Source organism: Cebus imitator, unplaced genomic scaffold, assembly GCF_001604975.1.
Source record: "Cebus imitator isolate Cc_AM_T3 unplaced genomic scaffold, Cebus_imitator-1.0 Scaffold284, whole genome shotgun sequence".
In the NCBI taxonomy this organism is placed as follows: domain Eukaryota; kingdom Metazoa; phylum Chordata; class Mammalia; order Primates; family Cebidae; genus Cebus; species Cebus imitator.
Genome location: NW_016107599.1, coordinates 1,584,644 through 1,599,898, shown reverse-complemented (window position 1 = coordinate 1,599,898; position 15,255 = coordinate 1,584,644). Strand labels below are relative to the sequence as shown.

Below are 15,255 nucleotides of genomic sequence, written 5' to 3'. Positions count from 1 at the left end.
TTTACCCTCCTCCAGCTGTGTATACAGAAGGAGTCCCCCCTTCCGCAGTTCTCCCTCCTCCAGCTGTGTATACAGAAGGAGTCCCCCTTCCGCAGTTTACCCTCCTCCAGCTGTGTATACAGAAGGAGTCCCCCCTTCCGCAGTTCTCCCTCCTCCAGCTGTGTATACAGAAGGAGTCCCCCCTTCCGCAGTTCTCCCTCCTCCAGCTGTGTATACAGAAGGTTCCCCCTTCCGCAGTTTACCCTCCTCCAGCTGTGTATACAGGAGTCCCCCCTTCCGCAGTTTACCCTCCTCCAGCTGTGTTTACAGGAGTCCCCCCTTCCGCACTTTACCCTCCTCCAGCTGTGTATACAGAAGGAGAAAAACTGTGAGCATCTTGAAAGCAGCATTTAGCACCAAGTCCAGAGAGCCGGGCGCGGCATCTATGGAACTGGTCTTCCTTCGGGAACCCAGGCCTGCCTCTTGGGGCAGCGCAAGCTTTCTGCTCAGACTCGTTCTTTCTGTTTCCTTAGCTTTTCTTTGGGAGATAGCACAGGACTGCTGGAAGAGCAGGATCTTTGGACTCAGGCCTGACTTTGAACTTTGTGGCAAGGCTGTTTATTTCCCTAAGCTTTCAACAGTAGTGAGCTCTTTAGGTAGTAATACCTGTGTAGCATTGTGTTAGGTCTGAAAGTTCCTCCAGCACTATTCACAGTGTCTGGAGCACAGTAGGAGCCTACTAAGTGTCAACTTTCTCCTTTCTCTGAGATTTGTTGTGAAGGTGCTATCATTCAGTTAAACGGAATGCATGTGGAGCACCTGCTCTTCAAGGCGCTGGGTATGGAGCACGGTCCCTGCCCACAGGGAGCCTGTATTCTGTTGAAAGATCCAAGCACTTGTGCTACAGTGTGGTAAGGCAGAGGTGGAGAAAGTGCTCTGTGCTGGTCATTGAGGAGGTGCAGCAGCCTGGGCTTGGCAGGATCACAGAGACTGCCAAGGTGATGTGAGTCATCCACGGAAACCCAATAACCAAGGAAGAATTTGTCAGTGGTAAGAGGGGAGGGTGAAGAAGTGGGGGAAGTATTTGTAAAGCCATGTTATGAAGTGTGAAATATATATGTTTATTAGTAAGATTATCCATCCATCCATTTAACAGACATTGATCCATAGTTAATGTATTAATCATCTTCAAATGTAATTCAACTTAGTAAGCATTTATTGAATACTTGCTTTGTGCCAAGTCCTGTGTTGCATATAGACACACACTTGAGAAAATTAACAAAGCCCAAAATTAATTCTTTCAAAATTTTAATAAAGTTGATAATTCCCTAGCAGGTGTATCAACAAAAGAGAGAAAACAAATTATTAGCATCTGGAGTGAAAGTGGAACATGTATATCGTACCGACATGAAAAGGTTAATAAGAGAACATGGGCCAGGCGTGGGGGCTCACAGTGTAATCCCAGAACTTTGGGAGGCTAAGGCAGGTGGATCACTTGAGCTCAGGAGTTCAAGACCAGCCTGACCAATGTGGTGAAACCCTGCCTGTACTAAAAATGCAAAAATTAACAGGGCATGGTGGCATGCACCTGTAATCCCAGCTACTCAGGAGGCTGAGGTAGGAGAATTGCTTGAACCAGGGAAGCGGAGGTTGCAGTGAGCTGAGATTGTGCCTCTACACTCTAGCCTGGGCAACAGAGCAGGAGAGACTTCTTCTCAAAAAAAAAAAAGAACATTATGAAGAGTTGCATTTCAATACATTTGACAACTTGGATGAAAGGGACAAATTTTGTATTCTAACATTTTGGAGATTTCCCTGGATGAAAAATTACTTTTAATGAAATTAATTTTTTTCCTTTAATGTTTAGTATTTTTTGTGTCTTCTCTGAGATCTCTTTTCCTATCCCAAGACTGCAAAGATATTCCATGTCTTCTTCTAGACGTTCTAGGTGTTATATGTTCAGATGTATAACCCACCTCAAAATAATGTGTGGTCAAGGCCGACATTGATTTGTCTCTACACATGTATCCACCAGTGTTTGTACAAGAGGTAAATTTTATCATTGAATTGCCTTAGCTATGGTAAGAAATCAATTACCTGTGTCAGTGTGGGTTTATTTTTGGAATCTTTATTTTCATCCATTGATTTACTAGTCCTTGCCAGTGCAGTAGGCCAAGAAAGAAAATGTAAAAGGCATGGATTTTAGAAATGAAGAAGCAGTAAAACTGTCTTTATCTGCAGACATGATTTCGTACAAGGGAGAAAACCACTCAGGAATTTGGACAAAAAAGACTGACAGGTCAATTATAAGATAGAGAAATGATATGAACGTGTAATTCATGAAAAAGGCATGAAAATGCGCTAAGCATATGGAAGGATATTCGACTTTTTTAATAATTGGAGAAATGTAAAATGAAACTACACTGAGAGTCTTCATCTGTCAGACTGTCAAAAAGCCAAAAGTGGAACAATATACCTTATTTTCAAGGCTTGAGAAAAGAAGTGCTCTCTCAAGCATGGCTGTTAACATGTGAAGTGGCTCAACTTTCAATTGAACATTAGGGTCATATCTATTAAAATGACAGAATTTGCTTTTGACCCAGAAATGGAAAATATACCTTTCAGAAATACCTTCATATATCAAAAGTGACTTGTGTATGTGGTTATATTATAACATTGTTCATAGTAAGAAAATATTGAAAACAACCAAAAATCCAGTGTATAGGGACTGTTTCAATAAGCAATAGCACATCTGCGCCATGGAATGCCACACGTATACAAATAACCTGCCAAGAATGTTCTACAAAGGATGCTCTCTCTACTAAGTAAAAATCTTCAGGATATACTGAGTGAAAGTTAACAATCCGGTGCACAAAGATGGACGGCATGTGTAATTTATTTATTTATTACAAGGTGGTGCTGGGCGGAGGAAGCTGGTGTGGAGGAAAAAGGTTTCTATTTGTATTTTCTTGTATCTGTGTAAATAAATCTATGTAAATAAATATGGATGCATTAAAGAAAACTAATAAAAATGGTTACAGGAGATGGGAGGGGACAGTGTTCTGGACGTGGTGACAGGTGGGAGCAAGCCATCTCAGCACCAACCATTTTATATCACTTCGATTTTATACGATGGAATACACTTCCCATCAACAAAGTATATGACTCCAGGTACGATGGTACTCCAGCGGTGCAGAAGCAGAGTGCCCATGTGGCATGTATTAGAGAGTGGCAGACGCTGCAAAGCCTTCTGATAGAAGCTGAAATTCGGCTGGAGCATATGTACAGGTAGGCTGTGGTGGCCCTCTGTGCTGCTGTGGTCTATGGCGTGGGGCTCATCACCCAGGCAGTTAGGCAGGAGGTCCCCGGTTCAGTCTGGCCCTCGACTCTCTGACCTGATGCTCTCCTTACTACCCAAAACCAGACTTACAACTTGGTCTTCTAACCGTCCCCAGACGTACCCTCTCCTCTGCACCCTGCATCCTGACTCTTCTCCGCCACCACGGGACTCCTGGGCCTCTTGGCTGGAAGCTGTGTTGGTGGCTGCTGCTGTTCAAACCCATCCCTGCACTGCTATGGGGGGCTCGCTTAATTTATAGTTACTTGGCATCATTAACACTGAAGAAAGACTTTGGCAGAAAGTGCTAATTAACTGGAAAGTAATGCTATGGCTTTCATTTGTGAGTTTCATTGACCTTAAGTCAACCGTTGCGCTGGTCTCTTGGTGAACGAGCCCCAGCCTTTGGTCTTGAATGTGTGACTTATTAAGTGGATCACATCACAGCTATTAATTTTGTCATATTATAGAAACAGAGCAGAAGGAAATCTGTGGTGACAGGTTCAATTGGGGTCTTTAACTATTAGAGATCTACTTCATATACATTTAAATTGGCTGGCCTACACATAAGGATGATTGTTTTTCTCTGACAATAGTCATAGTTATATTAGAAGTTGTGAAACATTAGGAAAATGAAGAATAACTGTTCATATAAGATCTGGTCAAAACCTCAGGCAACATCTGGCATGACACTCAAGTTTTAAGGTGAGGAGATTGAGAACTAGAAAAGTGATGTGACTTCTCCCAGGTCACGTGAACTTTTAATTGTGGTGAATAATAACCTCACTGCTGCTGCTTCTGCTGCAGAACCTGGGACTCTTAAATCTCCATCTGAAGCCTTTTGCAGGGCCTCACATTCACCTTTAGACACGGGCAGTCCCACATCAATGTGGCCCACGTTGTGACTTGGAGTCTTTAATAATGTTTACGAGTGATTGTATGCCTATTAATGGTCAGGATCAATTTCTCAAATCAACTTTACTGAGAGTAATTTGCATTCGATAAAATGCAGCCTCATTAACCATATAATTTGATGAATTGTGACAAATATATACTCCATGTAACCACCACCACCATCAAGATATAGAATATTTTTATCACCCTCCAAAGTTTCTCTGACCCCTTTGCAGCTAACCCTCTCCTGCCCCTAACTCCAGGAAACTACTGATTTTCTTCTTGCCACCAAAGGTTGACCTTTTCTGGTATCTCAAATACATACAAGCAGCGGTATGCACTCTTGTGTGGCTGGCTGCTTTCTTTCAGAATAAGGTGTTTTGGATTCTTCCATGTTGTGTATGTATCAGTAGTTTGCTCCATTCTTTTGCTGAGTAGTATTTAATTTTATGAATTTACTACAGTTTGTTTATTCAGTCACCTACCTCTTGTTGGACATGGAGGTTTGGTATTTCCAGTTTGGTATTATTATGAATAAAGTCTCCATGGACATTTACATGCATGTCTTTGTGTGGATATGTGTTTTTATTTTTTCTTGGTAGGAGTTGCTTTGCTGAGTAATATGTTAATTGCAGGTTTAAGCTTAGGAGGATTTACCTAGCTATTTTTCAAAAGGATTTTACTATTTTATAGTAAGCACCACCAGCAATTTCTGAGAGTTCCAGTAGATTCCTTAGGATGTTTCTGGTACATGATCACGTTGTCGGCAAAGTTTTATGTCTTTCTTTCCAACAAAGATACCCTTTGTTTCTTCACTTATTGAACTTGATAGGATCTTGAGTACAGTGTTTATGAAAATCATTACAGCTACTTCCTTGCCTTATTCTGGATTTTAGGTGCAAAACATTCCGCTGCTTATCATTAAGCATGGTTTTGACTGTAGGTTATTCATGAGTGCATTTCATAGAATGAGGACATTCCTTTCTATGCCTAGTTTGCTGAGAGTTTTTAAAAATTTACAAATGGGTTTTGAATTTTGTCAACTATTATTTCTGGAGCTAATGATCATTCACCTTTTCTTTTTGTTGCCTGTCAATATTCTATTAATATGTGAATGACATTGATTTTTGAAGATTAAACCAACCTTACATTATGGATGGCCCTGATGTATTACTCATTTTATATTTTACTGAACTTGATTCATTAGTACTTTAAAAATAATTTTGACATTTAAATTCATGAGGGATATAGGCCTCATGAATAGTTTTCTTGGAAGTTTCTCTCTGATTTTCATATTTGAGTAACATTGGTCCTCCTAAAAAGATTGGGAAAGTTTTCTCCTTTTTTCTGATTGCTAGAAATATTTATATAAAACTGATATTTCTAATTTAAATATGTTAGAATTCAGCTGAGAGACCATCTGAGCTTGGGGTTTCTTTTGGGAGTATCTTCTTGTTTGCTTGTTTGTTTGTTTCCTGAGACAGAGTCTTGCTCTGTAATCCAGACTGGAGTAAAGTGGCATGATCTTGGCTCACTGAAACCTCCACCTCCTGGGTTCAAATGATTCTAATGCTTCAGCCTCCTAAGTAGCCGTGATTACAGGCCTGTGCCACAAAGCCCAATAATTTTTGTACTTTTAGTAGAGGCGGGCTTTCGCCAGGTTGGCCAGGCTGTCTCAAGCTCCTGGGCTCCAGTGATCTGCCTCTGCCCAGCCTCCCCAAGTGCTGGGAATACAGGCATGAGCCAGGATGCCTGGCCATCTTTTGGAAGTATATTCTTGATTATGAATGCAATGTCTTCAGTTGGCATGAGGCTCTTCAGATTTTCTGTTTCTCCTTGATTCATTTTGGTAATATGTGTCCATTTTATCTAAGTTGTTGAATCTATTGGCACAGAATTGTTGACACTTTTCCCTAATTGTCCTTTTAATGTCTATAGGATCTGTACCAATCATCATTTTCATTCTTGATGTTGGTAATTTGTTGTTCTCTTTTTCCTTGATCAACTTAACTTAGAGGATTGTCATATTAATTAATATTTTCAAGAAGTAGGTCTTAATATAATTGTTTTTCTCTATTCTTTATCCATTTTCAATTTGATGATTATCTAATCCTGTCTTCCTTGCTGGTTTGTTGTTCCTTCTTTTCCAACTCCTGCCTACCCAGCATATGTAGTCCTTTCTCCTCCTGTATCTCATATATCCTAATACACTTATCCATGACACAACATGTCACAATTTACTTAGAGGCCTCTGGGCTTGTTCCTTTTATGAGACTCGAGGGCCCCCAGGGCAGTACTGTGCCTTTTTCTTCTTAGGTGTCATAGTCCCTGGCACATACTAGACATCTGTCCAGAGTGAGTGAATAAATGATTAGATGGGTGAATGAATGCTATTCTGAACAGTTTGCCTCAATGGCAAGAGAGTGGGCTGTGCAGGTGCATTGCTCTTTGTTCAGTTCCTGCCTGTGCTGCTTCCCGGGTGTCCCCTGAGCCTCATTGGTGAAAGCAGCACTTCCCTTGTGGGGGTCTCATGACCATTGCATTTGGGTGCATAGGTCACTTAGTGCAGCACTTGGCACAGAGTAGGTGCTCCCTAATACAAGGTACTCACTGACAGTCCTTTCATATTAACTAGAATAGTAAATGGTGTGCCTAGAAAATAAACATTTTTGTTGTGGTCTCTTGCTTATTACTGATTTCTGCAGTAGTCTTCTGTCAAAGTAAAGATTGAAAAATGCTCTCAGAAGGGAACATCTTATGAAGTCTCTTCAATTGAGGAAAAGGGCTTAGACATCCTGTGTCTTTTGACTTCCCATCTTCCCTTATGTTCTAATTAAAATATTCTAATTTTAAAAGACTGAGGAGGCCTTTTTTGTTGTTATTTCTGGTTTTTGTTTTTATCTCAAAGAGGAAAGGCAGTGACATTGAACTTCAGGAAACCTTTTGATATGGTTAGACTTTGCGTCCCCACCCAAATCTCATCTTGAATTGTAATCCCTGAGGGAGGGACCTCGTGGGAGGTGATTGGATCATGGGGGCAGTGTCCCCCATGCTGTTCTCATGACAGTGAGTGAGTTCTCACAAGATCTGATGGCTTTATACGTGTTTGACAGTTCTTCACATACTTGCTCACTCTCTCCTGCCGCCATGTAAGACCTGTTTCTTCCCCTTCTGCCATGATTCTGTGTTTCCTGAGGCCTCCCCAGCTGTGCAGAACTGTGAGTCAATTAAACCTCTTTTCTTTATAAATTACCCAGTCTCAGGCAGTTCTTCATAGCAGTGTGAGAATGAACTAATATACCATTTCTGTGCTTGATTTTTAAAAATTAGATATTTCCCCTCATAATTATCTTTTGTTTTCCTTTTTTTTTTTTTTTTTTTTTTTTTTTTTTTTTTTTTTTTTTTTTTTTTTTTTTTTTTTTTCTACAGAATACAGAAATAGTGAATTCCCAGAAAATAGAAACACAGACTGTTCCTTCTTGGGGATGTGGTACTTGACAATGGTCTGTCTCTGTGTACTTTTTGTTCATTCCCCAGGTGATTTCTTCTACATCACTCCCTGTAGGTGGCTTTTAAATTTACCTTAAAAAACAAACAAACAAAAAAGCCGGGGTGACATTTGTTGGTACTTCACAGATTTTGGCTTTTCAAGGCCATTACTGAGAGTTTGTTTATTTCCATGACTACTATGCCTGCAATTTGAGGAATATGCTGTATATATGTTAGGGGGTTGGTCGGCTTCATTTATTTATTAGTTAATTTATTCATACATTGACTCACTCAGCATTTATTGAGCTTGCTGAGATCAGGGACCACATCTTCATCTTGTACTAAGTGCAGAACTGGCACTCAGAAGATACCCAGGAAGTGTTTGAAAGATGAATGAAAAAATAGATCAAACAGATGAAAGTCGGTGAACTCAGAAAGTCTTGATAGAATTATTGAGTGTACGTGTGTCGAGTCTCACCTTCTGCTGATGACAAGGGCAATTTAAGAGGTCTAAGACACGTTCACAAGAAATCAGCAACCCTTTGGAGTTGACAGAGTGGTGCTTGGGAATAAGGGGAATGAAAAAGGATTTGGGATTTTGGTGAGGCCAAAATATGATCCTTTCAGTTAAAAAAATATGTATTTTATTGAGCCATTTGTAAGTAAGGAGAAGGCATGGCTTTATTTGGGCTGTCAAGGAGAAGTAATATTTACATAGGTGGAGAGAATCAGTGAAAGCGTTTCTCTGGCAGTACAAATATTGAAGAGAACCTGTCAATACGTAGCCATGAAAGACACCTTGAGGAGTGGTGAGAGGAATTTGGAATAGTGGACTTTTAAAATAAGACTGAAGGACTCAAATATAAATTTCTCCAAAGAAGATACATAAATGGACCACAAACACATACATAAATGGACCATAAGTGCATAAAAAGATGCTCAACATTACTCGTCACTAGGGAAATGCAAATCAAAACCACAATGAACTACCCCTTCATGCCCCTTAGGATGGCCATTATCACAAAAAGAGAAAATAGCAGTGTTTGGTGAGGATGTGGGAGAACAGGAACCCTGTGCACCACTGGTGGCAATGTAAAATGGTGCAGCCACTGTGCAAAACAATATGGTGGCTCCTCAAAGACTTACACAGAGCATAACCATACGATTCAGAAATTCCACTTCTGGGCATGTATCCCAAAGAACTGAAAGCAGGGTCTTGGTATCGTCCAACCATAGCAGCACTGTTCACAAGAGCCAAGGGGTAGGAGCACCTCAAGTGCTCATTGACAGATTGAATGGATGAGTAAGACGCAGTGCATACATATAATGGAATATTACTCAGCCTTAAAAAAGAGGAAATTCTGACCCATGATTCAACACAGATGAATCTTGACAACATGATGCTAAGTGAAATACGCCAGTCACACAAGGACAAGTACTATAGGATTCCACTCATGTGAGGTGTCTAGAGTGGTCAAGTTCAAGAAGACATAAAGCAGCATGGTGAGTGTCAGGGCCTAGGGAAGGGAGACTGGGAGTCTATGTTGAATGGGTTCAGAGGGTCAGTTTGGGAAGATAAAAAATTTCTGGAGATGGAGATGGATGACGGAGATGGTTGATTAACAAAGTTAATATGCGTAATACCACTGAACCGTGCGCTTACAATTGTTAAAATGGTAACTTTTATGTTATGCATACTTTGCCACATTACAAGAATAAAAAACAAAACCTAGAAGAAATGGGAATGAAACCCATTTCCTCCAATTCTAAGCCATGCTGCATCATGGTGTCAGATGGGTAGGTTTGGAGGGAAGAAAGGAGTTGATTTAATGAGTGACTTCTTGTTCTGTCACTGTATTTGCTCATCAAATCTGCAGGAATTTAGTGAGATACGTATTAATTATTGTCCCTATTTAACGGTAGAGAAGCTTTGATTTTTTTTTTTTTTTTTGCATTTTGTTTATGGTTTTGGTGTCATATCCGTGAAACCTTTGCCTAACCCAAGATCCTGAAGATTTGCTCCTATGTTTTCCTCTGGGTTTTATTTGCAAATCTTTGATGTAAAGGTCCACACGGTAAGTACTTTGAGCTTTGCCAGCCGCATGTGGTTTCTGTTGCATATTCGTCTCTGGTTTTGTTTTGTTTTACAAGCTGTAAAAAATGTAAAAACTGTTCTTAGCTCTCAGGCCACACAAAAACAAGCAGTGGCCAGATTGGGCCCCTGGGCTGGATCTGCTGTGCCTGCTGCTTCAAGATGCTCCTGGGGAAGGCGAGGTCCTTTAGTCCGAGGGAAACCGGGTTGGATTTTTTGTTGCTATGGTTACTGTAGGTACCCCCCAGGCTCCACATTCCTCTGGTGTTGCCCTGTACTTGTGGCTGCAGAGAAGCTATAATGTTCCCCTTCCATTCCCAGCCCTCCTGCGTGCAGTGCCACTCCCATGGCTGGCATCTTCCCATACGTCTGTTCCTTACCTCTCACTGGGTGCCACTGGGCCCCAGCAGGAGCACATGGGCACTCCCTGCTGTGCAGCACCCCGCCCCTCCTGGAGGGCCTCGTTGCCTTGTGAACTCATCTTTTGGATGGGTTCAGGGAAACATCCTGACTGTGGGGTTTGTCAGCTTTTACTCACTGTCAGCCCAAGTGGCTCCACCTTCCGGATGGAAGCACTCCACTCCGCCTGTCACCTCATCTTATGTTGAAATGATGCTCATAGAAATGTGTTTTTCTCTCTAAAATGCAGTATTTAGGCTGGGCGCTGTGGCTGATGCCTATAATCCTAGCACTTTGGGAGGCCAAGGCAGGTGGATCACCTGAGGTCAGGAGTTCAACCAGCCTGGCCAACATAGTGAAACCTCATCTCTACTAAAATACAAAAATTAGCCCAGCGTAGTGGCGGGCGCCTGTAATCCCAGCTACTCGGCAGGCTGAGGCAGGAGAATTGCTTGAACCCGGGAGGCGGAGGTTGCAGTGAGCCGAGTTCATGCCACTGCACTATAGCCTGGGTGACAAAGCGAGACTCCGTCTCTAAAAACAAAACAAAACAAAAACAAAAAATGCCGTATTTAACCACGGAGAAGCTGTGGAAGCCCTTTCCATTTGCACGCACAGACTTGAGAATTTTGTAGACTCTGGGTCATCACGGGAAAGATGGCGCCCACTGGGGGTTGTGAGTCGGCCAGTGCTGATGACGTGGCTAGAAGATGGCGCCCGCCAGGGGTGTGCCTCAGCCAGTGCTGATGACGTGGCAAGATGGGATTATCTTTAGACTTTTCCTAAGTGAAGCCACCTGCCTCCTGGTGGATTAAACTAGGGAGTACTAACGTGTGTGTTTTGTTTTGTTTTGTTTTTTAACATCTTTTTAGACCCTGGAAGCTGTCCTGAATTTCAAATACTCTGGAGGCCCGGGCCACACTGAAGGATATTACAGGAATCTCTCCCTGGGGCTGCATGTAGAAGTTGAACCGTCTGTGTTTTTCACCCGAGTCAGTACCCTCCCAGCATCCAGGTAAATGCCTTCCTGCTGCGCAGTGGTGGTGTTCTAGAGCCTCAACAGCGCTGCGTCTGGAATGCTGACCTCAGCGTGTTTTTGCCCTGCCTCCCGTCAGATCCGGGCCCATGGCCCGAGTGGCTTAGCCTCTCTGGGCTGTAGGTTTTTCATTAGGAAGCCAGGTGTTATCTGAGAACTGCCTCTTGGGTGGCCGTGAGTGAATGGGCTTTATACGTCATAGTGTGCCATGATGATAACGCTGATGGTTGCAGGGTTCGTGTGTGTGTGTGTGTGTGTGTGTGTTTCTCACTGTGCACACACATTTCCCACTCAGCCGAGCCTGGCTCAATTCTGGCTTGCTTCTCCTGTTAGCGGGGGGCTCAGTGGAGAACACACGTCTCAGGGACCCCAGAACAAGTCCAGCATCTCTTTGGCGTCACTCCTGGCATCCCTGTAATATGGGTACTTTGTGGAGCTCCCAGCCATCTGGGCGTCAGGTCATTTCTGCCCAGAAGGCCCTCCTCATACAGAGGCTTTCTCTCCTGCCTGCTTTCCAGACCTAGTCTTCCTTCAGGGAGAAAGAAATTGGACAGTTTGTACACTTGAAACCCAGAAGTGGCAAGAGATACTAAGGATATTATTTTCTGAGGTAGGAGAATGACAGTTTCTCATCCAAAACTTTGCCCTCTGGCGAAGTTGGAGTCATGGAGTCTGGAAGCTGGGGTGGAGCTCCTGCCAGCCGGAGACCCTCTGTGACTCCTATTCCTACCGCAGTGCCTGGAGCATTTGGGGAAGCAGGTGCTCTTGATATCTGAGCTCTTCCCGGTGTTCCTGTCCAGCTGGGCCTTGCCTATCAGAGTAGGGAGGGCCAGGTGGGTATTATTTAAATGCTTACCTGTCCATCCTCGGATGGGGTGCTGGGGGCATCCCATGCAGCCCCTGCTTCTCCAGTGGGCCCTGTCTGCAGCAGCGTGAGATAGAGGTATGTCATTGTCCATGTTAATGTTGACATAAAATCCCTTTAAAATGATACAGCTGTAAATAATGAATGTGGTTTTAGTTTATAGGAAAGACTTTTTCTTCCCGGCCATTGGAGAATACCTTCAGCGAGAATTAATAGTTTAGCTGGGCCTTTTAGCGTCACATTTCATCATCTATCACTTTTTCAATCCTCAGAGTAAGAGCCTTTGATGCCAAGACTCGCCTCTGTTTTGAATTTGTATAAAGCATTAACGCACTTGCCCCTGGGGAAGCTTGGCCAGGACTGCTGCTGAGGGTAGAGTATTTCAGGCCCTTTCTGAGCATTAAATTCACTTCATCATGAGCCTGGTGTGTGTTTTTCATCTCTTCATCTCCTGCTGCCATTGCCCATATAAATAATTCTTGGAAGCGGCACAGGTTGTCACTGAGTTCGTCTTTTTTTCCCCCTATTGATATCTGGCTTTCACGTCATGGCCCCTACAGCTCTAAATGACAATTGAAGATGAGAAAAATGCTCCCGTGTGGTTTGCTGCACACAGAGGTTTGGAAGCGTGGGTGGTCAGCTGAAGCGCTGTGTAGATCCTGCCCCCCAGCCTGTGGCCCCTGCTCCCTTTCTTTTGGTTTCCGTGGTTCTTTGCCCTACTCTTGAGATTGAGATTTGATGTCACTAATTCTCCTTTTCTGTTATTCCTAAGCCTAAGTGGTCCCCAAGCCCTGTGGATTGGACCTCTGAGATGTCCCTGCAATCCACTGCATGCTTTGTCACTGTAGAGAGAGTTGCCCAGCCGGCCTCTCTGCTGACAGACTTGCTCTGTGTCATCCTTTCAGTACACACGTGCCCATGCCACTGCCCTGGTGCATACTTTCCCAATGCTGATGAGATTAAGTCCAGAGTCCCTCCTATGACATCCATGATGCTTAAAGATATGGCCCAGATCTTCCCCTTCAGTCCCTTTGCCCCAATCCCACACTTCATGTACAGTGCACTTCTTGCCATCGCTGGGATACGTGTAGGTGGTTTATACCAGTGAGCTTTTTCTAACACTGTTCTCTCTTAAATGAAAATTCTTTATTTAACCTTTTGGAAAATACCTGTTTGACCTTGATGACCCATGGTACCATGTTTGTAAAATTCTTCTGAGTGTGACTAGGCAGAGTGGCTTGGCCTTTCTGTGGGTCCCTTGATGTTACTTGTACTTCTAGTAATGCACTTTCCAAAGTTTCAGGTGCTATATAAAGAGATCACTGGTTTAAGAGACAAATGGAGCACAATTCCTGCTTTTCACTAGCCTGACATAGCTCATCAGTCAGAAATAAAAGCAAATGGAAACCAGAAACTATATAAAGAAGTGATGAACCCAATAAGCAGTAAATAAGTGAGTAAATAGAAAATATGTTTCCTTCACTTAAAAAATTTCTTTACAAGACTAATTGACTACTTAAAGAAGAAATAAGAACATTTAATTCTGTAGTGTACAGCACATATACAAATAAAATACGTAATAAAATAGTGAAACAAAGAACGGATGGGAAAATAGAAGTTCTTGTGTTATATGCAAATTGTTAGAATATTATTTGAAGTTAGGATGTGATAAGCTAAAGATACACATAAACTCTGGAGCAACCCACTTAAGGAATGGATGGTAAGCCAGAAGAGTTAAAATGGAACATTTAAAAATACTTAATCCAGAAAAACGGGAAGAGGCATCAAGAAAGGAGGAGAAAAGAACAAGGAACATATAGTCAAATAAGAAACAGAAGGCAATGTGGTAGACTCAACTCTATAGCATCCAGAGTTACACTAAATGTAAATAGATTTAATATCACCTTTAAAAATGGAGGTTGTCAAACTCCATAAGTTAGATGCTAACTACCTTTTTATAAGAAATTGACATTAACTATGCATAATTTAAGAACAAAAAGATGAAGGAAAAGACTTTTGTAAACACAAATAATTAGACCAGTATGTCTACCAAAAGTTTGAAAAATAAGCCAGTTGTTTTGCTGTGCACCTGTAGTTTTAGCTACTTGGGAGGTGAGGCAGGAAGATCACTTGAGCCCAGGAGTGATTTGATTTGGGTATCTTCATATAAATTAGATTTCTAAGAGAAAAAGAGGACAATTTTTAATGACAGTAGAATCAAGTCATCAAACGTACATAATGATCAAATGAAACCGTATTTACATATATAGCATCAAAAGAAAACGGGCATACTGAAGGGAGAAATTGACAACCCCACCATTATACCTAAAAATTTCGACATTTATCTCTCAGTGTTTGATAAAATAAGTAGATAAAAATTTTAGTAAAAAATATAGAAAACTTGGACAATTCTTTTAATCAGTGGACAATTCTTTCAATTAGCTCCACCTACTCTGTGTGTGTGTGTATTTTTTTTGGGCGGGGGCATATAGAATCTCACTCCATTGCCCAGGTGAGAGTGCACTGGCACCAGTATAGCTTACCGTGACCTCAAACTCCTGGGCTCAAGTGATCTTCCTGCCTCACCTCCCAAGGAGCTAAAACTACAGGTGCACAGAACCACAGCTGGCTTATTTTTTAAACTTTTAGTAGAGATACTGGTCTCAAACTCCTGGCCTCAAACAATCCTCCTGCTTCAGCCACCCAAAGTGCCTAGTTGATATTTATAAAATGGTAAATGTTTATATTAGAAAAGGTAAATCATTGAAAATCAGTAATATAGATTCTTTCTAAGATAAAGAAGAACAAAATGTACCTAGAGTAAGCAGAAGAAAAAATTAAGAGAGGATATCAGTGATACAGAGTATGAATGAATAAATTCATAAAGTCGGTGAAACCAATAGTTGGTCCTCTGAAAAGATTAATGAAAAAACAAATAACTTGTAACCAGGGTAGTCAGAAAAAAAATGTGGAAATACAAGTAACCAATATTGAGAATGAAAGAGCTGGCATTACTACTAATTCCACAGACATTGAAAGGATAATGACATAATATGAAAAATCATAAAACATACAAAACATTGAAAAAAATTAGCTGGGTATGATGGGACATCCCTAGAGTCTTAGATATTCAGGAAGCTGAGGCAGGAAGATCCCTTAAGTGA

The 15,255-nt window shown here is 41.8% G+C and overlaps 1 protein-coding gene across 4 annotated transcripts in view; it reads left to right on the top strand.

Moving 5' to 3' along the window:
- Positions 1–15,255, top strand: part of TRAPPC9 (trafficking protein particle complex 9) — a 715,201-nt gene that overhangs the window by 430,967 nt on the left and 268,979 nt on the right. For all 4 annotated transcript variants that reach the window (XM_017501725.2, XM_017501724.2, XM_037728923.1 and 1 more), the window contains one exon: positions 11,063–11,205. In XM_017501725.2, coding sequence (XP_017357214.1) covers positions 11,063–11,205 — 143 coding nt within the window. The remainder of the gene's footprint in view (positions 1–11,062; positions 11,206–15,255) is intronic.